Raw genomic sequence first — 24,767 nt, forward strand, 5'->3', positions numbered from 1 at the left:
TCTGGGGAGGCAAACAGCCATGCCTCAAGTGGGCTACGGTGATACTCCCGTATGATAAGGGTGGATTTGACGTCCCTGATTTCGAGATGTACTACATAAGCGCGCAGGTACATTATGCGTACCACTGGATGGCTCCAACGCCTTACATGCCGCAGCTAGCGGCGAAGGATTGGGTAGCGCATCCGCTTCCACTATCCGGCCTCATATATGGACCGGTCACAGCGATAGACACTAAGTCCACCACTGTGGCTTGCACAGTAGATGCCTGGTGACGAGTAGTGAACAAATTACAAGTGACCTTGCTATATTCTCCGCTGATGCCACTTACATACCATCCACTTATGCCTCTACTGCAGGAAAAGGGGTTTCAGGTGATGTGCAGGAAACTCGGGATAACGAGGTGGGGTGATCTGTTTCGGGATGGGAAACTTTGAAATAAGGAACAATTGTTCCAGGACGCCCAGCCTACCCCACTTGAAGTGTTTTACTATATACGCTTGTCCCAAGGTCTGAGGACAGTACTGCCGGACTATCCGACTGAACCAGTCCCAACAGCCCCATTGGATAGAATGCTACGCTCGGGAGCTGACGGACATTTGGTGTCGAGGATTTATAGGGACATAAGAACACATAGCCCAGAGACGGATAGCCTGGCTCGTATGAAGTGGGGGGTGGATATTGGAAAAGATATTACGGATGATCAATGGAACTACTGCTGCGCCATGACCGCTCACATATCTCGGCTAAAAGTGATACACTATAAGTTCCTACAACGGCTCTACTATACGCCGGCACTGAAGCTTCGATACCGCCTGGCAGATGATGATAGATGCCTGCGATGCAAGGCGGAAGGAGCAGGTTTCATGCATTTGGCATGGGAGTGCACGGGTGTATGGACCTACTGGACGGAAGTGCATGAGGCTCTCCAGGCCATAACGGGACACCCTTATGACAGAGACCCACTGATTATGTTGTTGGGTTATACCAAGCAGATTCCTAAACAACACCGGAAAATGTTTGATGTAGCGCTGTTGCTTGCCAAACGCAGAGTAGCCTGTAGATGGGGCCGAGGCCGAGCACCGAAATTTAAGGAATGGTTAGCAGATCTCACATACTGTCAGGAACAACAGGCTGTCTATGCTGATACACTGCCAATGAAATGCAGGCCTAGGGATATATGGGGACCCCTTCAGACATACTTGTTAAGCATCACAGAGGCATCGAGTGACACTGAGATCAATGCACGGGTTGAGGATGGGTCTCCCACTTGAATTCATGTTGGGTTGCTCTGAGTTGGACATACTATGTTGCGAATACCATTGAATGATTGCTGGTGTAGTTGATAATAGATAGTACAAAGAAGTATAGGAGAGGAATATATGCTTGAAATATGATACACTTTTAATATGTCATTGTGTACTGTAAATCTTGATAGTAATGATTGACCGATATCTTTGCTGAGTAGTGTTAGCTGCTGTTACGGAGATATCCATGTCTAATACTAAGTCTGCCATGTTATATTAGATGCTCTGATTCTGTCCTATTGATCCAAAAACATGTATTGCACTCATTCTTTTTTCTTAACTATTCTAATGTCTGTGTAATGCCTTACCTGCACTATGTATTGTATCGATAAAATTACAAATAAAGTTAAAAAAAAAAAAAAAACAGACCCCTTCACAGCCTTTGAGTATCTTTTCCATGGCATGTTGAAAGACAGATGCCGCAGACACAAGGCCAAATGGCATCCTTATGAATCTGAATGTGCCAAATTGAGTTATGAAAGCCTGTAGTCCCTTGAAGTTTCAGCTAGTTCAATCTGGTGATAGGCCGAGGCCAAGTTAATAGTGCTGAAGACCTTGGCTCCACCTAACAAGACCAACAATTCTGAGATGTTAGGGAGTGGATAACGATCAACTATAACACATTTGTTTAGCGGTCTCAAGTCCACACACAAACGGAGGGATCCATTGGCCTAGCGAGCTGCGACCACCGAAGCCAACCAATCAGTCCCTTCAACCTCTTCAATTATCCCGTCCTGTTTGAGCTTGTCCAATTCTCTCTTCATTTCTTCGCTCACGGTCAAGGGTACACTTCTCACCTTGCAGCTAGAGGGTTGTGAATCAGGATGCAGACGTAAGTTTGACTCCTTTGAGATAACCAAGTTCATCCCTAAACACGTTAGGCAAACTCTGCTTGATCCAACTTTCGATACAACCTTCATAGTTTTCATGAATAGTATTGACTTCTCTCTTTAGATTTATGGGGCACGTGTTACCCGGGTCAAGCATGACCCCCAAGTCCCCTTGGTGGAACCAGCTGATTATGCTGTCCGCTATCTCTGACACCTAAATCTTGCCAGAGGCATAACGTTCCTTGTACTCAATGTTCCCAATGAAGTAACCACATAGGGGTATAGGCTTTCCACCATAGGCTAAGGGATGTATATTAGGTTTGAGTAGTGAAGTCTTGTAAGCCAATTTGTTTTGTTAAAACACTTTTGAGATTATGGTGATTTTAGCACCCGAGTCAAAAAGAACCTTGGAGGGTTCACCTTCCACCTGAATGGTATCAATGGGGCAAGATTTAAATTGTACACCAGAATCCACTTGGACCACAATCTGGCCACAGACAAAATGTTCCTCAGGAATCTCTGCCTCTACACACTTGACCTTAGAGGTGATCATCTTGGTTTTGCAAACTATAGCAAGATGCCCCTTCTTTTTACATTTAGAACAAATTACATTCAAGACAGGACATTTCTTATCATTTGCCAAGTGGCCAATTTTATTGCACCTATAACATTTCGCAACAAAAGGTTTCATTTTACTTTTATCCTTCAACAGTCTAGCCTTCATTATGCAACCTTCTGGCGAATTGATATCTTTCTAATATGGTGCTACCTTTTTGTAAGTAGGGCTTGTCGAGCCTCTTCATGCAGATTTTAAACTCAGTTAGGTCCCTTGCTTCTACATCACTAAGTTCAGGAAGGTGATCAAAAATGTCTTGCCCTTCCGAGCCTAAGCAGTGAAGCAGGAGGGAAGATGTGTGCTCTGCCCTCAAACTTACCCCACAAACTGTCGACTAACTCCTAAAAACCCTTTTCCATTTCTGCCATTTAATGGGAGGCTCCCCAGGTGACATCAGGAAGAAGGGAGGAGCAGTTACATTCTGCATGCTTAATTGTAAAACAAACTTGAAAACTCAAAAAGAGAAAGCTTGTTTAAAATTGACAAAGAGAAATTACAATGTAAAAGGTAAAGTTCCAAAATGTACATGTCTCAAAGGAGCATTGTGACACACTGGTCTTGATCAATGTGTTTGTGTGCGTGTCACAGATATGCACGCAGGGTAGAGGTATAATCGATTGAACCCTCCTCCAAACGTATTAGGCAAATGTGTGCGTGTCACAGAAGTGGCCCGCAGAGTAGAGGTAGTTAAACCATATGTGTGTGTGTGTGTCACAGATGTGGCACCCAGAATTAAAGCCGAGAGTGTAGTGGTAGCAAAACAAAGATGGAGGCCACGTAAGGTCACGCAACGTGAAAAGCGTGTCCCCGCAGGCTAAAAGTGTGCGTTCTAGATTTGACGAGAAACGCACAGAAGAGGCAAGCAATGGGGTCGGCTGGTTTGCAACAAAGGAAGAGCTTTGTGGAGGGTGAAGGCTCGAACACAGAAGGCAGAGTTCAAAGACACTCCAAAGGCTTCCAAGGCTCGTGATGAACACATGAGGTAAGGAGCGTTTTTTCCTTATGAATTTAAAAGATGACAGTGGATCAAAAGTTCACACGGCCAGCAGAACCATTCAATAAAAGTTGCGAAAAGTGAATTCATGGGCTGAAACGCCCCACACACCGGCACATTGAAGGTAGATGGGTGAACTGGCAGGGAAGCAATAGAAATGCAGAGCTGATTACCCCACAAGCCTTCAAGTCACAGACACAATCAAGGGCAAACCTGGACCCAGAGGGGACGAGCCCTCGTCGACCTTCCAACACCCAGAGGGGACACAAAAGGGTGACTAGCGGCAATAGCTTCCAGTCCCAGGAACATGCAATGTTAATGAGAGGGTCAAGAACAACGCAGGAATTTACTGCTGAAGCAGGGTCCCAACAAAAGTTTACATGTGGGACAAAGATAAAGTACCTGAGGTAGGAGTGTCCATTCACTACCTGTAGGAAGCGAAGATTTAGAGATGTAGGTGAGGCTTGTTGGGTTCTTATTCCCTTGCAGCTGCCGACTGCGCCAGAGTAAGATCCTTGAAGCAGCTGAAAGGATCCCGCAAAGTAAAGCAGGTTAAGGAGTATAAGTCCAGGTTTATTTCTCAGCAAGAAAAAAACCATCTAGGACCCCAGCCAATCAAAGGTAACAGCTCACTTAACATTTGAATGGACACATTCTATAACCTGGGAAAACAACACCCAGTATGGAATCTTAGGTAACCATGGCATCATGAAATTAGGAAAAGGGTAGGCCTAAGATGCCACACATGGCCGTCTATGACAAGAGGTGTTTTTAAACATAGGGAAACGATTGGAGCAGCCAGAAGGTATTCAGGTCTTGATAAAAGTGGCACTTCTGGAAGACCACAAGAAGGTGCCATGCCCTCTTGAAAAGATTTAGTCTTGGTATTCACATTTTCCTGGTTTGTCTCACTTGGAACTTTTGAGTATAACATTTGAAGCTACCCTGGAAAAAGAAAAGGAAGTCATACTCTTGGAGCCCTTTGTGACTACTGCATCAAAACTAGCCCAAATGAAGAATTTTTAGATGAAGACAAAGCTCTGGACTGGGACCTTCATGTTTTTAGGGTCAGCCTGAAAAGATGCATAGGGACCTCAACCACCGCCATAAGATAACATTGACTTTAAAGTTTCCTGTTTTCTTTTTAAGAAGTCATAACTTTTGATCCCACCACTTTGTTTGTAGTTTTGATGTTGTTTTAAATTATTTGTATACGTTTTCACTAACTTTGTTTGGGAATCATATCTATGTTTAGTTTACTGTTGTTATAGTGTTGTTAAATACAACACTCACATTTTCTCTGATGTATGCCAGTTTGCTTGTGCCATGCTAAACCCAGAATTCATTAGAAAAACTGCTGTAAGGAAGCAGATTCTGACCAGTGTAAATCTTCATTTTTTCCTTTTGGGCCTCTTATTTATGAGTCCCTGCTTTAAGCGAGACTCCCTAATGAAGTCCCAATCACTTTAAGCTGCTACATAAAATAGACTCTGTGCAGGTTGCAGGTGCACATGTATGCAGGATGAACGAGAAAGGCTGGTGTCTGATTCAGCCTAGCATTAGTGCATAGGTAGCACTGTGACAATTGGGACTGCTAAAGCCTTAGAATTCGATTTGAACTTGAATATTAGGAACCTTTTGGCAGAAATGTAAAATTTGTGTTGTTTAAACTATTTGTACCTTTTGGGTAAAGTTTGCCTAATCCATAACTTTTAATTGACTTGAGGTACATAGGTAATTTATATATCCTTTCCTAAAAATTCCATTAACACCTATCCACAGTTGGCTTTACTCATTATGCATCAGTTAACTAGTTTCAAAACTGTAGTTAGTTATGTGAACACAGCCTTAATGGAGCTCATGTTGTGTGCCTGCCTTGCTAGTCCAAGTGAATAACTCTGTTGCATGAGGAAGATTCTTTAGTCAGTGCAGAGATCTCTGTAAGGTAAAATACAGAAAGAAAAACCTGAACATATTTAACTCGAAATTAAATATTACAATTATTTTATAGTAAATATTAATGTAAATAATTTGACATCATTATCTTAAATGTAGAACAAAACAAAAAAGCTACAACTTTATTAACCTCATTTTGGAATACATCGTAATCTGGAAACATATTGAATTAAATTATCATTTTACAAACTTCAAACCTGGCAAGCAAGAGGAAGGCCTTTTGAAGTTGTTAAGAGCTATAAGTATTTTAGAATCCTATTTGATGATAAAGTCTATTTTAAAAGTAATTGTTCTGAGAGCTAAGATATTGTCTTCAATGTTTGATTTTAAGTCAGTATGTGACAATTTAAGGTGCCAATCATATAAATAGCTCCTTAAAAGTATGGGAGCCAAGTTGATTCCAGCTTTTGCCTATGGCTCAACTATCGTTAAAAGGAAGGATGCAAAATGATTAGATCTATTGTTAATCAAGGTTTGTAAGTCCGTTTTTTAACAAAAAAAGGTTGGCCAAACTGAAATACCACGTGAATTTGGTCTTCAAAGTCAAACCTTAGTGAGACAGGCAACTTTTTTTTAAATGCATGAATTCCTTATCTTTATCAGTCGCAGGCTCTTTTGCAAATAGCAGTTGGCATGAAATAAATTACTCTAAGTATGCTGATGCCTAGAGATCCTATCCAGAGCTTTGATTTACAATCAGGTATTGTAGAAATGAATAGAATTGTGTTTAACCAGTTTTTAAAATGAACGACAAAAATACTTTCATATTAACACAACACTGAGTATCCAACTGTTGTAGACTTTGTGGGTTAACTCAAGAAAGTTTATTGCACTGTACATTTGTTTGTTCTAACTTACTTGAAGTGCGACACATTCTTTTAAAACCACTATTTTTAGAAGCAGGAATGAGATCAGTTTTACAAGCCCTCATGTTATGTCCACCAGGCGCATTAATTCCACTGATTTACCAGTTTGTGAAGTACTTGACTACTGCGGAAAGAATGTTTCCATCCTTATCATAAGAACTTGATACTGATATAGTCCTTCTGTCCTTCAATCAATCAATCAATCAATCAAGGACATTTGTAGAGCGCACTACTCACCCGGAGGGTCTCAAGGCGCTTGGGAGGGGGGGGGTGCTGCTACTGCTCGAACAGCCAGGTCTTGAGCTTCTTCCTGAAGGAGAGGTGGTCTTGGGTCAGGCGCAGGTCGGGAGGGAGGGAGTTCCAGGTCTTGGCGGCCAGGTAGGAGAAGGACCTTCCTCCTGTTGTCGTTCTTCGGATGCGGGGGACGGCGGCGAGGGCGTGACTGGCTGATCGGAGGTGGCGCTTGGGAGTGTAGAAGTTGATGCGGTTGTTGAGGTAGCTCGGGCCTTGATCGTGCAGGGCTTTGTGTGCGTGGGTGAGGAGACGGAAGGTGATTCTCTTGTTGACGGGGAGCCAGTGCAGGTCTCTCAGATGTCCGGAGATGTGGCTGCGGCGGGGGATGTCGAGGATGAGTCTGGCTGAGGCGTTCTGGATCCGCTGGAGTCTCTTTTGGAGCTTGGCGGTGGTTCCTTGATTGATTAAGTAGAAAATTACCTCTCTCACTTAATGTCTGAAGAAATAGATAATCCTAAAGTACTGGAGTACTTCAGCATTTCTGTGTTTAGACTGTTTTTTTATTAGATATTTAAGGCAATGTTCTTGTGAATGATATTTATTGATAATGATAATTTAGATTGTGTGCCAATCATAATGATTTTTCTTAATCGGACAATAACATTTAAATCACAAATATTATTGTTTCCCTTACATTTAAATAAACAAATTAATTCCCAACTAAAGAAACATGTTTTAATACACATTAATATTAAATAAAACTGATACATAGAATTTATCAAAATTAAGTTAGTTATATTTTAGTAAAATAGAAAACTCTTCAAACTATTGTAGATGAATTTTAATTTCAAAATAGAATATTAAAATATTTTACAACTAAAGAATAAATATGTACTATTAGTATGTATTTTTAACATATTTATTTGTATTTTTAACTATTTTAAATAATTTAATTTAATATTATTTCCTGTGGGGTTTTATTTTAATACCCTCCATGCATTATTTTCTAAGGGATGGTGCTGCTTTACTAATGGTTGGCCGTGTGTAGTGCTGGACTTAGTACTGTCTTTTATAGGCAGTAACTTACACTCTGATTTCTAAATAGCCAAAAGTAGTAAACTAATGTAAATTACTTAAAAAGTGTAAGTTACCTTTGTGAATGAGGCCCATAGTCTTTTCCTGTTCTTTTTCCTGATGTTTATATGTATGTCAGAATTACCACTATATCATTTACGTAAAATATTCCTACAAGCGATAAATACTCAACATAATATGATGCTAAATCAATGCAAGTAACAAGACTTGCAATTTCTAGAGCATTAATAAAATAGTTTGTGCAAGAACCTTATGTTGCATCCGCACTAATTATCAGTAAATGTGGCTCTATATATTCTTGGCTCGTTGAAGAAGAGATGAGGTACAGAAACTCAATAACTACTTTTCGTGTGGCATATTAGCCTCCAGGTGAAGTGGAGAAACTTAAAGAATGGTATATCTGATTCAAGCATAATGTACTGACACATAATGTGCTCTATTTTTTTAGAAATTGAATGTTTAACTTACTACTGACACTTTATTACAATGTTTCTATTGTTTTCTAGGGGGAACAACTTTAACCATCACTGGAGTTGGATTCAGTTGCATCTCCTCAATGGTTACGGTCCTTTTAAACTCTGGTACATGTGATATCATCAGTTCATCAGATGAAGTTATCCAGTGTCAGACCAGGCCACTCGTTTTGCCTAGAGGATCAGATACTACGGCAGTTCTAGTAAGGGTGTTCATTGGAAATGTGCACAGTTGCCATTTGGGTTACCCCACACATAAATTTTATTTCACCTATAAAAAAGAGAACACACCAGTAGTTTCCAGTATTTCTTGGAAATTTGTAAGCGACACTGTGCTTTTTTACATTTTGGGAAGTAACATGATTAACTCTTCCCTATTACTGGACGGATTTTCGTGTGAACTTCAGCCACAAGGTGCCAATCAGACATCATACTTTTGTTCTTTACTTCTGGACAGTTTGGAAGCTGGAAGCTATGAGATCAGTGTCATGCACAAGGAATATGGATATGCCGATATTTCCTCAGCCATGAACACCTTTGACCTGCCACCTCTTGTATTTTCAGTAGTTCCTTCAAATGGATCTGCTTGTGGGGGGCTGACATTGACCATTTCTGGGCAGTTCTCGACATCTTCCAGCAATTCTATTAAAGTAAATCTTAAAAATAATTTCTCATGTAAAATCCAGGATTTTAATGATAATACAATCAGATGTACTCTTCAGGTCAACCAAAGTCTATGTTCTATACGTGATTCTCAGCATCTCAATATCACAGTCATTATAAATGGAATTGCCAGTGTTTGTCAAGGGAACTGCTCCTTCAGCATACGTGAAGAAAGCACACCTGTAGTTGACCACATAACACACAGGGTACATGGAAAAATCACTACACTGTCTATCAGAGGTCACAGACTCGCTGAGGTAATTGATGAGCTCAATATATTGGTGGATAACACGGTATGTAATTCAACCTTTGGGAACCAAACCCTATTTGTGTGCCATGCCAACCACCTATATCCTGGCATGCACCACATTTCAGTTACCAACAAAAGATTTGGCCAAGCTTGCTTCAGCACCAGGTCTATGGAAATCATGATTGTTCCTCAAGTTAAGGACTTTTTTCCTAAAAATGTCAGCCTCAATGGTGGGGCACTTCTGACACTTATAGGCTTGGCCTTGCAAGGGCAGAACTCAACCACAATTTTTGTTGGAAATGATTCTATCTGTAGTATCTCACATCTCAGCTATGTGACCATCCAATGCACCGCACCTCCTAGAAAAATGACTAGTGCTTTATCACTGGAAATAGATGGAGTTTTCTACTATGTTGGCGAAGTAAATTATCATCAGCATTTTACTCCTGTATTCCTCTTTGCTTTACCTTCTACAAGCCGTCTTCTAAGAATAATCACCTCGAGGATTGCAGAAGCAGAGAATATGCATGTCTTTATTGGGGATTGGATCTGTGCGAACATATCTGGTAATTCAAGCACATTGCAGTGTCTAGTGCCCAACCTTCCAGCTGGAGATTACCAAGTAAAGGGATATGACCCCTCTAGAGGATGGGCCTCCACAAATATTACCTACACATCACGTCTTAGTGTGTCATCCATACTCAACAACTATGGTAAGTTAATAGGTAGAATGGAGTACGGTCGTCCACCCTCTATATAAAACCTATTTGAGAAGTAGATATGCTGCAATAACCTGTATTGAAATGGCTTGTAATACGATTTGTGGTCTTCGCTATTGATGTAAATGTATATAGTCAATGTTCTGAAAAATTGTTGGTGCAACCTAGATCCCAGGAACACCATGTTCCTGTCATGGGCACTAGATAGGAACTGAAATTCAAACAAATTTAAGATTACTACCTTTGACAATAAGTAATGAGGGAAAATATCTCGCACTGAGACCAGGAGTTGCCACTTTCACCAACCAAAAAGGAACTTGTAAAACATGTAGTTAATGAAAAGGACAACATATTTTCTTCATTTGACAATAGTGACTGGCATCTCATATATGAGCCCAGACTTCTCCTAGACTTTCCTTGATCCAACTGTTAATGGAGTTCTAAAGGCCTGCTGAACCGGTGGGCTGCTTTGCTGTCTGGACTGGACCGCTTTTGACACAAAGGCAGACTACTCTATTATGGGACACTGGAATAAGTATAAGGGCATTCCAATAACTTAACTCGCTGGCAGTTTTAATAAACACACATACATTTTGAGTGCAGGATGAGAGCTGAAATAGAAATGGAATTCTTAGGACAGAGATGAACACATTCCTAGGTAGCTACCGCCATGTTACAAAACTGAGGAATCGTCCAGATGTTCCATCCTGTTATTGTTCACCTTGTTTCAGATCAAACATTTCAGGGTTTTAACAAGTTCATCAAATTATCTCAAGACCTATGACTCAAGTGTACAACTCTTGTAGGTTTCCATCTGTATGTGACACTCTTTACATATTTGATAAGGTCCTTTCAATTTTAAGCATACTGTCGGTTTAGGCACTGAAAATATTTTGATCACATTGAGTCATCTAGAAAATCTAATTAAGTTTAACATTGTCTTTGCAAATATTTGGGTAATCGAAATATTGAATTTTGAGTACCTGTAAATTCTAGGTCCAAATTAAACAAGATCGTTTACCTGCATATATGTAGTCTGATGTCCTTAATCATATAACAAGGCTCTATTAACCCCTTGCGTGCTCCGCCCACCCTTTAGAACACCCGCACCGCGGCAGAAAAACCGCCGCGGTTAAGGAGTTAAGATCTTTTTAGCATAAAATAATATGCTCCAGCTACATGCTGCACCCAAGAAATTCCGAGATATAGTTGAAATGAAATTAGAGTGTTTCGGTTCTTTACTTTCAGTATCCCTTTAGTAATAATGTGGTGAAGTGGGGAACGCAACAAATTAGGTTGTTTACCCACTATTTAAATTATTCTTTACCTGCATAGGGTGAGGAGTGACATGGAAGCATAGACTTATTGGTTTGCATAAATGTAGAGCAAAAGAGATATTTAGAGGCTTTCTTAACTAAAGAGAGATGGGTGCTTTATATTATCTCGTTCCTCATTGGTCCGATCTCCGATAGATAGAGTCACCTTTTACTCTTCCAATGTCCGAGAGTCCAGTGTTCAGAGGGTTTTTAAGGTGGTTCATGCTTTAAGGCTCGTTCTCCTCTGTCCTGTAAATAAATGCCCTTCTAAGTAACAGAATATATCCTTGATTCTTCCAGTGTCCTCAGTTAAGCCTCCAATAGTTCATCAATATGAAGATTCTTTGGTCACAGAATCTGACCAGTTGCCAGCAGTGACTAAGCTATGATGATGCTTAGACTTGTCAGAAGTAACCAGCGTGTAACCATGTAGCCTTTTAAAATCCTTATGTACAAGGGCAGCCCATAATGTACACAGGCTGCCCATCCTGTAGAGCGAAGGCAGGGAGTCACTCATTTTCCACGGTCAAGACATTTTGTATAGGCCTAGAATGAATTAAAGACCTACAGACCAGGAAAATATAGACTATATACTTTGAACGTCTACACCCCTAGGTTGTCTGCCAATTTCAATAAAAAACAAGCACTGGCGTTGCCAATAGGTCTCGCAGTAGGAAAGTTGGAGCTATTGGTTTTGTAAATGACATTTTATATTTATGTTTTGTGATTTACAATGCCAATACTTTTAACTTTAGCAAATGTGACACTTTTAGCATTTGTAATGCCACATGTTTTGTATTGACGTGACTTAGATGTATTGATATTACAAATAACAATGGCTTTTAATTTTTTTTTATTTAATACTTAAATAAAAGTGATTGTAATTTATAATGGCAATAGCTTAAACTTTTGTAAATAACTTTTGTGAAGATTATGTTCAGTGACGAAAATTCAAGAACAGAAGTGAAATATTAACATTTTTTTGTGACATTTGTAATAAAGCTTGAAACATTGAGAGAACATATTTGAACCAGTGATGCTGTGGTGGTGCTGAGTGATGCTGTGGTTGCGCTGAGTGATGCTGTGGTTGTGCTGGGTGATGCTGTGATTGCGCTGAGTGATGCTGTGGTTGCGCTGAGTGGTGCTGTGGTTGAGCTGAGTGGTGCTGTGGTGGTGCTGAGTGGTGCTGTGGTGGTGATGAGTGGTGCTGTGGTGGTGCTGAGTGATGCTGTGTTGGTGCTGAGGGATGCTGTATTGGTGCTGAGGGATGCTGTGTTGGTGCTGAGTGATGCTGTGGTGGTGCTGAGTGATGCTGTGGTGGTGTTGAGTGATGCTGTGGTGGTGCTGAGTGATGCTGTGGTGGTGCTGAGTGATGCTGTGGTGGTGCTGAGTGGTGCTGAGTGGTGCTGTGGTGGTGCTGAGTGGTGCTGTGGTGGTGCTGAGTGGTGCTATGGTGGTGCTGAGTGATGCTGTGGTGGTGCTGAGTGGGGCTGTGGTGGTGCTGAGTGGTGCTGTGGTGATGCAGAGTGGTGCTGTGGTGGTGCAGAGTGGTGCTGTGGTGGTGCAGAGTGGGGCTGTGGTGGTGCAGAGTGGTGCTGTGGTGGTGCAGAGTGGTGCTGTGGTGGTGCAGAGTGGTGCTGTGGTGGTGCTGAGTGATAATGTGGTGGTGCTGAGTGATAATGTGGTGGTGCTGAGTGATAATGTGGTGGTGCTGAGTGGTGCTGTGGTGGTGATGTTGTGGTGGTGCTGAGGGATGTTGTGGTGGTGCTGAGTGGTGCTGCTGAGTGGTGCTGTGGTGCTGCTGAGTGGTGATGTGGTGCTTCTGAGTGGTGCTGTGGTGCTGCTGAGTGATAATGTGGTGGTGCTGAGTGATAATGTGGTGGTGCTGATAAATGACGTCTCATTAAATTGGGTAATGGCAGGAACATCTTTTTTACAGCGGAAGAAACCACAGCCACAGGCTCACCAGCTAGAGATCACGTAATGAACACAATTTCATCCTCACAGAGGATGAGATTAGAACTTGATGTCACAATATTGCTTCTGGTCTCGGACTTGCGAACACGCCCTAATGATTCGAGTGGAAATGATTAATAAAAATATAGTAACACGAACATAACTTCTCAGAAGAACATCACAATTCCAGCGTGGCAACGGGTCTTCGTTATAGTTAGACAAAACAAAACGTAAAGTTTAAAAAAAATAATAGTTGAACGTAAACTGTCAGCGAGGAAAGTAAATACTTTGAAAAAGGGCAGACAAAAACATTTTCCGCCCAGAGGACATAAGTTACTAAAATATAAAAGTCTGAAATAACTTGAGTGCTGGTAAAGACCAGACAGAGCTTGATTACGTTTGGAAGTTAAATTACTTTTTGAGGGCCGAAGTACCTCCGTCGGTTTCAAATGCCAGAAATAAAATGAATATTTTTGAAGGCCAGTGGTAACTCGTTTACTTCTGGTTGGCTCGGTGAGTTAAGCAATAGATTAGGGCATTTGGTGCGACCTGCAGGCCCGGGTCCGAGCTCTGTACGGCATGTCGGCCTTTCATCCAGACGTGAAAGAAGTGTAATTAGGGGGAGGAGAAGTGAGGCCGAGTGCGCTGGGGAAGCAACAGATGGCTTTGTGTGAAGCTCTCGGAGGCAGGCGGCTCGGATAAAAGCGCGGTCATATCATGTGCTTCGCTGGATGCTCGTGTGTTTCACACGGTCATTCCCTGTGCAGTGACCACTCTTCTTAGCACTCTAGAAACCCTCTTTACCACATTTTAACAATAGCTACAATATGCATGTCAGTGCGAGCCGCTGTGCAAGGGTTACACACTTCATGAGACAGAGAGAAACATGTTGCTCTGAAGCCTGAGTAGTGTTATAGCTCGGAGACCTTTCCAAAGGCTGTAGTTATCATCTTGTTAAAACAAGAGCAAAGGGGTGGGCTGGGAGTACGCTAAGAACCAAATGTGAGAGAATGAAGAAAGACAACTCCAACCAGCACATCTCCATTTTCAGCCCAGTTGCGATAATATGAGTAACAGTTTTTGTCAATCAGTTTTTTTAATTAAAGCATTTTGTGGCACTATTGCAAAACTAAACTATTAGTATATGAGGGCAGCCCGAAATACCCGTATGTCTCTGTCGGGCTACTATTCTGATAACACACTGGCAGCAGCATTCCTCATCGGTTTGACAATACTGGTCCAGGCACGGCTTGAAACCAGCATTATTTAGCACAAGCTATCTCTTCTGAAAGAAGAGGATGGAGTGGAAAACTAAAGAAAAAAAACCAGAAAAACGTATTTCCACTTTGCTGAGCGCAAAAGAAGAAGATTATGATCCACACCAAGGGGCAGAAAAAGAAACTGGTCAAAGAACACAAACGTGACGGGACGGGCTGTGCGCCCCACAACACTTACATACGTGTGTGATACTGCACTGCAAACATTCTGCACCAACAGCTATGAAGCTGCTTCCAGTTTTGGCACAAGGTGGCAAGGACAGCAGGAACGTAGAGGAGTAATACACTATTTATCAGTAAAACTGCTGTACTGCAAACTGCTTCCACTGGTTAGAATGGGCTTAAGCTGTGGATCACATAAACAAATATGTCTATAACCGCTTACCGGCCAATCTACTAGTGAAGGGGATAGCATTCATGCAAAAACCTTTTCACTTTTCCATACGAGGGGACCGTGAGAGAGACAAACATTCTATAATCCAACTACATGAGGGAATTTGTCAATAGTGCGAGGTGGCGGAATGATTCCATTAACTGCAAACAGTGACTGAAGAGTGTCCGGGAGGTGACAGCACAAGGGTAGGTTCTATGGAGAACTATTATGCTAGTTTTTTTTCTACTAGACATTTTCGGGGAGTTTTTAATTGGTGGGTGCCTTTTTAAAACCCTGCCTGTCTGAGATTTGCCTTTTAATCTGGTTAACATCCTTATCCTAAATTGCTTACATGGGCATGCATAATTGGCAAGCGTGCATCTAGTCCTAGAGTTATTCGCAACCTTCATTTAAAATGACTTGTTTTTACAGATCACCAATGTCCTGCTTTTTAATAATGACGGATCGCATCCTACGAAAGAGAAGTGGCAGCATCAGTACTCTACAGATTCTTTTCCTCTATGCTAAACTGGCACAACGGTGGCCCTTAACATGACTGACCCCAGTGAAACGAGGGGGAGACAGTATTAAAGAATTAAAGCACGGCAGGACTGTCGAGTCACGGCCTGCGGCCGTGAAAAAGCGGCATTTTTTTAATGTGAGAGTGGCATGGACTGAATAAAAAAAAAATAAAGAATACAAATACGTGCTCTTTGGTGAGGGAGGGGGAGGGAGTTAAAGCACGACAGGGTGTGCGGGGAGAGAGAGGGGAGGTGCTGGAGCTGGGGAACAGATGGCCGTGAAGCAGGGGGCGGGGCAGCGGAACCCTTTGATGTGGCCTGGCGGCCGTGAAAGGAGAAATGCTGCTGCCAGGGGGAAGGCTCGTGCATGAGAGCAGGTCACGTGATTGTGATTCACGTGAACTCGAAGAAAACCGCACCAAAAAACCCTTGGTTTGACGAGTATTTTGACCACTAGAATTCTCTCCATTTTCCATTCCTGCGGAATGGAAAAGGCGAGACCTAACAAGTGTTGTTTTTACCTATGGAGGAATATATTATGAGATGGGCTATACTGGGATGCTTCTGGGCATGATAAGAGATACGCTTTGTCAAAGAATATTTTAGAATAGAGACAAATGTTGACCCTGAAAAATGTATTTCATTCCTTTGAAGTAAACGATGCCCACTGGAAAATTAATGTATTTCCATAAAGTACAACAGTTTATACAAGTTGTCCAATGCTTCCATGGATTATAGGCATGAGGGATTTCCGTTATGTTCAGTGTAACACTACCTTAAAAGTCATATTTTTTTCCTACGACAATAGTCCTTTGGAAAAGTAAAGATTGGCCAAGTTGAACCAGCTCACTGAGAAAGACCCTGCCTTTCCTATGTTCAGACCTGTTCATACCACTCCTTCAAAGCCTGCTTTAAAGACACTAAAATGTATAGCTTTGGCGCAGTTCACTAAGGTGTCAACATTTCTTTTCCTTCTAGGCTGCTTGGGGCGAGGAGTCTTGCATTTACAAGGTACTGGATTTTCTCCAGGTAACACATCAGTTACAGTTTGCGGTTCACATTGTGAAATACAAGACAGTCTCATAACACCAACCGATGTCCAATGTGTTACCCAGCATCCAAGTGGTAAGCACAACTGGTTATTGTTTTAATATTTCAACAAAGGTCCAGAATAACAAAAACTTAACTGTGTACAATTAAATGACATGGCATCGGAAACTCATGCCGCCATTTTGAAAATCAGACAAGGCCCTATTCACCAACCTATATTTTGCTGCACCAACCAGCATTGGCAAAACCATTTGGCCTGGCTGGCTGCATTCTGAGTCCTACCTAAATTATTTTTAAAGAAGTTTGCTTCAATTAAAAACAAAACTAAAATAATATTGCTTTCTGTGTTCAATGAATCTATGAATTTAAATTGTGATGATTCAGTAAATCATTAAAATGTAAAATAGTCCCTTGCGATTTGCAAAACAAGCTCTCCATAGTAGGAGGTAGGATAGACCAAATAGCCAATAGCAAGGTGAGAGAGAAATCGGCCTCAGGGTGCAGCCAAAGCACACACTTTGTGTATTCTAAATCACTGGGCATGCAGCAAATAATACCACAAAGCAACACTTTCTGATAAAGTTTGCTTTGTTAGTACAGTGTCTACTGAAAAACGTATTTAGTGCTGGTAATCTTGTGAGAGCTACATTAGAGGTGGAAGGCAGCCGAAGTTGCATGAAACTCGTCTTTTGATTTTTGTAGGGGTTTCAATTCTAGGACTGGTGGTCATAAGTACCCTATTGGCTACGCTATCGTAGGCAAAACATACCGTAATCCAGAGATCACATTCCCCTTTAAGATACATTTTATAAGCAATGCATGGGCCTGCTATGCCTCAGTGTTTACTCATCGGCACAATGGAGCATTTATTTCATAAGCAAGCAAGGAAGTCCTCGTTGGATATTGTTGGCGCTTTTTACCCAACATGATCCTTCAGCCTAAAATTAAATTAGTTTCACAAGGAATATGCCGTACAGTGTTATGATCTATGGTACTTTCACAACTGTTTGATGTGGTAATAAGTTTCCTTTTATAGGCAGGTCTGTGATGTGATTGTAGAAGCAATGGTGGTGAACGCGCTCCTGTGAAGCTCTTACAGGGCTAGCACCCCTCTCGGCCATGTCCAGTGCAATGAATTTGTGGTGGATACAAGGACAGCAGATTCAGACAGCAAAAATTATTTTTCAGCGTCGTCAGATAGGTGTTGGGTCTTAGTGCCGCTGTCATCAAACTAGGTTGACAGATTTATTCTACTTATTCTGACCATGACAGAAAGAACATACCTGTTTTCAGGTTCTAGCCATCTGTCTATTCTGCTCACAAGGTGTTAAAAATAGAGGCCTAAATCTAGGGCAAGGGTGGCCAACATAGCACCAAAGGACCAAATCCAGGCCAGTTTTTTAGGATGACGACTATGGAAATGATTCCCCTTTAGGTTCATTGTATCTTATGTGGACCTTCCGAAAATGCGGCATGTAGCTAGCTCTCCTGGACCTACACTGGACACTCCTGATCACCAGAACGAGGCTATATTTTGGCCAAGTCCACTACATTGTGTAGATAAACAGCTGGGCGGATCGCATTGAACCAGCGATGTACAGTGGCATTATTAGACATTTGTCTGAATGGATGGTAAGTTGTAAATGTTCAACCATGCATCATCCAGTCAGCTGCTCGAATTTAAAGACATCTTTTTAATTGGATAGATTAGCTGAGATTTGTGGAGTATCTGCCAGGAATATAGTTTATCAAAGTCTATGTAAGCAGTGGGCAATTAAATTAACTTTATTTTATTGGTTCTTAACTATGCAATCGTTTAATGATGTGTGTAATTATGTGGATTGTTTAATCATGCCCTGCAATTTGGCACAGCAACAGGAGTTCTCTTGAAGCACAATATGCAGACCGGTCCCGCGGCTGCGCAGAGGGAAGGTCAGGACTAGGAGGGCGCGTGCCGCCAGATTACAAATTCCAGGAGAGTCATTGCAGATCAATGCGTTTTCTACAACGTCCTATAACCAATAAGATGGGGAGGGCGCAAAGATGGCGGCAAGAGAAAAGAAGGGCAGGTCCTGTTGTAAACAAGAGGCTGGTGTTTAATGGGTGCTCTTTCTGGTCACCAGACGATTGGTTCTCCGGTGAAGAACATGATAGAGATATTAATTTATGAACTCTTTAAATATCGCTAGGAATATTTCGCAAAGCATCACTGTATGGCGTCGAAAGGCTACTTCAGTGGTATAATTACCAGAAACGTTCCCAAACATTTTCTGGGCTAATCTATGAAATGACATGACCTGGCAGCAGTCCCAGGAAACGAATATGGGACAGGCGTCTGTAGCTATCAGTTTAACCCCTGAGATTTCATGGCAGCTTTCAGTCTCGCATCTCATCTCTGCTTCTGTCGGTTGTATGTAAGAATATGTGCCTTAATGACATGAATATCTCTACCGTTACGCAAATGAACATTTAAGAATAGTAAATCGATCCTTTGGGTAAATGTATGTCTATTCACTGAAAAAAACAAAGGTTAAAATATTATAGTAAGGTCTAGAAATACACAAAAAATAACATATAAAAATAAAAAAATGAAAATCATCAGATATAATTCACTTCACCGACTATATATTGCACTGCTTATGACCGCACAAATTAAATCACTCATGACATGTTACATAACATCATTGAGGACATCGCTAATTACATCATAAATGACACAACATGACATCACTGATCATCCATGTCTCTTGAATGATCACCTTCTATGTAACAAGATATTACAAGATGTAACAAGAACAGTGAGAGCAAAACACAAATGAGCTTAAATTGCCATCAGTTCAAATTGTGCACGTTCGAAATTCATATTTTTTGCCCAGATCATCTCCATTTTTTGACTGGTGCTTGTTACTGACTCTGAAAGTGCCATGGGCTCTGCTAGCAAGGCGTAGGGCTGGTGCTCTGTACTCTACAAGTATATAGTAATTGGTGTAATTCTAATTGGCAAATACAACCTACCTGTATGTCCTTATTATATGGTAGGGCATATATGTTGAAGGCCCCAGTGGACTTACTGCACTTAAGTGTTCACTGCTGTGGTGTCTAAAGCCATTTTAAAGCCAGACTTGCCTTCCAGATTTAGATGTTGGCGACCCTGGTCCTTCATCACTTTTTCGATAGTATCACCGCTTGCCTACTTTTCAGTAAACCCACTCAATTTAGATGTTGGCAGGTTCCTGAACGAAATGCCGACAGACACCCGCAGACTCAGCCAGCATATCCCTCCCGCCTCAACTGCGTCAGAGGCAGAACCGGCTGTCGGAAGGAATCCAGCCAGGATTCCCGACGACCAAAGGGTAATTTTCCATCAGGTAAAATCTAGCAGGGAAACCTCCAAACTCAGGTTGGTGGTAACAATAGAAAAAGAGGTGAAAACTTACCTTTTTTGTGTTCCACTTCCTTTTTCATCCTAAACCCCATCATCCAGGTCATTCCTGTGCTGCTACTACTTCACCACAATGCTAAGCCACCCTGTTTTTGCCGCAATCTAAGGTAGGCTTCTGTGTCACTTGTCTCACTATGAATCATGTGGTTACATTTGCATTAGCCTTGTGTATTTTTACATTGCACTTAGATCCAATTATTTTATGTGTCATGCATGAGTATGCATCTTACCACTTATCATGGTAAAATGTACGCACCTGTATTGACACTTAAAAAAATATTTATTTGGTGGTGGTCATTGTGGGTGTTGTGCTTGTGGTGCCTGTGGGTGTACAATTAACAGTGTGTGTATGTTGTTGGTGTGCAATGCTGTAGGAAGCTGGCTCTGTATATACCATACCAAAGTGAGGTATAGTGTGCACAGAGTCCAGTGGATCCCCAAAGGCAGAGGTAAAAGGAGATAGCACCTTACGCTCTATTTGTGGTAGTGTGGTTGAGCAGTAAGTCTTTATCAGAGGGTAGTGTTTAGCATTTGTAATACACACTCAATCAGCACATGATTGCACACACTCAAAGACTGAACTTCAGACCAATTGGTTTTGTATAAAAATATATTTTTAGTTATTCTATTTCCTAGAACCAAGCTAGCCTGGCACAGGTAAAGGATCTATACTTTGCTGTAATAATACAGTTTTAATTGCAGTTGTAAATATACTTTGGTTTGATTACAGTAAAATCCATGGTAATGCAAATCTTTGAAATATTGTACATATACTTTGTATTGGCTTTTCAATAGGATGTTAAGTAAATTCTTTACAGATTACTTTTCTTACACAGTGTAGTATACTTGGATACTGCACTGGTACATTTCCTGTAAACAGATAAGTAAAAGCGTTTTTGTTATTTGGTTACAGTTTTAAAGACTTTTATAGATTTTCCAACTCCATACTTAGAAACTTTTCATAGAAAAGCAGTCAATGTTATCTATCATATGAGACAAAATAGTGTTATTGGTTCAGAGGTAAGTACTTGGTTGTGGGAGTTGGGTTTCTGGGGTTAGACTCAGAAGCGGTGGTGAAATGTGTTGCATTAAGTGTGAGAAGATGCTTCCCCCCCACAGGACAGCCTTCTGGGTTGTGCCTAGGAACTTAATTACACTTATGAAGGTTCTGACCCTGCCACAAACAGATGTAACTCATACCCAGGACTGCTTCCTTCTTTGTTCTGCTTGTCGGCCAGGCACCAATCACAGTGTTAGAGGGGCTGCCCCCAGAACCGATATTGAGTTACCACAAGGGAGGGTTTGCTCATTATCATAGCAAAACCTTTGGATGGGCACAGGGAGCTCTGCACAAGGGAGGAACAAATATGTGATGTTGGTTTTGGCTAAGGAGGGGCACTGAGTGATAATTTACAGTAAAACACACAAGAAGCGTTGCAAAAGTGGATGGGGGCACACCTGAGAACTTTTACTCCATGGGTTAGGGAATGGCCAGGAGCATTCCCCGCCCACAGGCTGGCACTGGGTATCTATGTGGCACCCTCCGTAACCCCTTCAAAACACACCCTGACCTGTGGAATACAGAAGGAATGCACTATCTGTTGAACATGTAGAGAGAGACCCCTAGGGCTGGACCTGATCCGACTTGTAAGCAGGACAGAGAAGTGGACTCCTGGTGTTAGTTGACCTCCTGTTAAGCTACTGGGACACAAAAGCTGCAAGAAGCCCAACTACATGAAGATCCCAGCTGACCAGTTCTAACTGGACCTGCCTTGGACCCTGCTGATGGCATCCGCTGGAGTTAGTCCTGATGCCCATGTGGTGTCCTTAAGGTCCTGGGGCCCTAGTATATGTGTCAGAGGGTGGCACTCCTGCCTAACCCTTAAAACTGCAACTTAGAAACGTTTTGCAAGGATTATGCCTGGACAACGGACAGAAGACAAGGGCCAAACTGCCAAGTACATCCAATGAAGGTGCGTTGTCACTGAGTGAAACTCAGGTTGCTCCAACTTGGAGCTTTCTCAAAGGTATCTCCTGGCAAACAAAGAGTCAGTCTTTTTTTCCTCTGCTCTTCTACTATATTATTTGTAGTAGTCTCCCTTTTTCATTCCTAAAACCCAGCTGCATTTCTCTTGCTTCTTCCTCCTCTCCTCTACCTGTGGCTGGTGTCATGTTGATGGGTTTGTGACGAAAGTGTTTTTGCTGGAAGGTTTAGCCTTTTTTTTCTTGCTATGCTATTTTCGTGTTGGCCCAGCACTCCCATGCCCATTGTGCAATGGCAGACACTGTGGTTCCACTCCTTTCTGATTATGGCAGCACCTCCTTTGACTAGTTGGTGCGTAAAGGTTGTGATGCCACCAACAACCTGTGCACTCTGGTCTAATCTCAGCAAATTCTGTTGTCAAGTCTCCTGGTTAATGTGTATCCCTTTATGGGTTTATCCATTTGTGATACTCCGGTTACCCTGAAAAGGTTCAGGATATCCTGCTGGTCACTCCCTTTGATGGTTCTCATTTTTTGGTGCAAAGGGTGATGTGTGACATTTTGGAGGCTTTGTGGTGTATAGTGGTGGGAAAAGTGATCACTTCTGCTTACTGTCTGTGGGTACTACTCAGTGGCAGTTGCACAAGGGCTAGGCCTGATAGAGGGCACATGTTGAGAGAACATTTTCAGCTCAGTTCAAATTATTACCTACTTTGTCTTTCGATGTGAGTGCGAAGATATGGTGTGCGTTTGGTTTGTCCTTGTGATTCCTTCTCGGATGTCCACGGTTTTTTGTTAGTTTAGCTTTGTTCCTGTCATTCCCTGGTTGCTGTGCTCACCATTTTGGCTACATGCTGTTGACCTGGCTGCCTCTGTTCCTTACAGGGTACTAGTTGGGGCAATGTACCTTTACCTCTGTTGCTGCCGTAGCAGAGGGTCCTACCATGTGGGTCTTGTTTTTACCAGATCCCTGTTTTTCTGGGATGTGCCTGGTTCAGATCCTCTTCTAGTATCAGGAGGGTGAATGGCAACCTTTCTTTGTATTTTCATTTTGTCCTGCATCCCACAGTGGCATTAATACTTCTGCATCACCCTTGTTGCGGCTTTTAGATATCCTGGATGGGGTGCCTTGAGATGATGCAGCTTCCTTGCCTTTGATATTGCTTGTGCATAACCGCCGCCTGTTGTGGTGAGGTATTGAATTTGTGTCAGGTCACTGCAGGGTGAACCCTGGCTGTTCGGACTGCTTTCCATATCCTCTTTGATGGTGGTGTAACTGTGGTTCCTGGTTCTGGAGAGGTTTGGAGAGGTGATGGACTGTAGCTCAGTTGGAACTATTGCATAGTCATTCTGTCAGTCCTGACTCTTTCCCCTTTTTGTTTGCTTTCTGTTGGCTTTAGTGGTTTGACATCCCTGGTTTTGTCTATATTGTGGCCGTTTGGGACTGTCTCCTGTTTTTGTGCAGTAGAAAATTGTGGTCGACCTGTGGGGACCCAGTTGGGTGACCAATGAATAGTTATTTACAGGTTTTAATTGCTGAGCACTGCGTTTGTTACATGGCTACAGTTCATAGTTTGTTATCTTAGTATCCAGATGGCCCTGGGCTGTATGTCTCTCGTCCTCACGACCGTGATGCTTGCCTCTCCTGTGCAACACAACATTCTTACTGGTGTCTTTTTGTCATGAATATTTCCTGGACCATATGCCAAGACTTCTCCTCTAGGGTGCTATGTTGATGGAATCAGATCCTCGACTGACCTTGGTTCTTCAGGGTTTGGTGATACTTGTTCTTGCCGTCGGTTTTTATTGCCCACTGGCTACTTGTTACACCTTTGGTGAGTTGGTGGATGCCTGGCTGTCAATAAGTCACCCTGGCAAGGGACCCAGTGATGCCTTGGTGACACTGTAATTGGATATCTAGTACAGTTTGTGCTCTTTTTTTCCTGGCAGCTGGAGGATGACGATTCATTATGTGCTTTCTTCATGTGCACCCAGCCAAACCTTTTCACTTTCAAATGTGGTTGTATCTGGGTTTTATTGTGTCCTGTTTTGTGCTTCTCCTTGGAGGTGGAAGTGGTGGTAGACTTCCCTTGCGCCCAAGTCCCTGCAATGTGTGGACCCTTACGGGCATCTTCATACCTCTATCTGGGGTTTCTTCTACTGTGCATGCTGGCCTTAGGTAGCTGTGTTGTGCTGCTGTTGACGTTTTCTTGTACCCTGGTTTATATTGGACCATGTTTGCTTACTTAACCTGGAGGCTGGGTTGTTTTGCCCTTGGCGCTTGTGATCACTCTATTGTGGTTAATATCCTGGTATGGCTGGCCTATGGTTTGGTATTTGTGCCTTGAGCATGCTGTGCCTAAAGGTGGGTTTGGTGGGTCTGAATGACCTGTAACATGCCTTCTCTTCACTTCTTCTCAGGACCACCTCTGTGGTGTCCTGCCTTGCCATTGCTTCATGAGGTGAGGATTCCGCAGGCCAGAATTTCCCTTAGCAACAAAGTTGTGAATCTTTGGTAAGAATCTTATTCAAGGGAAGTGATTTATTTTCAGACAAAGCTTAAAAAGCATGAACAGTTTGTGGCTCTTGGATCATATAGTCCTTTGCATTTTCCTAGTCCCACATACCAGCCTGCACATGTCATCTTCAGGGGGAACTGAAATCCAAGTGAAACAGTTTTATGGCAGCCTAAAGGAACTAATTTACATTTGCCCCATTCTCTCTTGATCTTTGCTGTGCTGGTCCTTCATCTTCAAGTCTTGGAAGGGGAAAACATTTTGGAATCCATGCCCCAGTAATGACAGGCTCCTCTCTGGTGGCTTTCAGTGCTCACCTCAGCTATTTGATGC

At 42.2% G+C, this 24,767-nt stretch overlaps 1 protein-coding gene across 1 annotated transcript in view; it reads left to right on the forward strand.

Moving 5' to 3' along the window:
- The window catches only part of PKHD1 (PKHD1 ciliary IPT domain containing fibrocystin/polyductin), a 1,769,028-nt gene that overhangs the window by 324,952 nt on the left and 1,419,309 nt on the right, over positions 1-24,767 (forward strand). The window contains exons 31-32 of the mRNA XM_078647366.1: positions 8,402-9,994; positions 16,422-16,568. Of these exons, the coding sequence (XP_078503492.1) occupies positions 8,402-9,994; positions 16,422-16,568 (1,740 nt within the window). The remainder of the gene's footprint in view (positions 1-8,401; positions 9,995-16,421; positions 16,569-24,767) is intronic.

Source organism: Lissotriton helveticus, chromosome 6, assembly GCF_964261635.1.
Source record: "Lissotriton helveticus chromosome 6, aLisHel1.1, whole genome shotgun sequence".
NCBI lineage: Eukaryota > Metazoa > Chordata > Amphibia > Caudata > Salamandridae > Lissotriton > Lissotriton helveticus.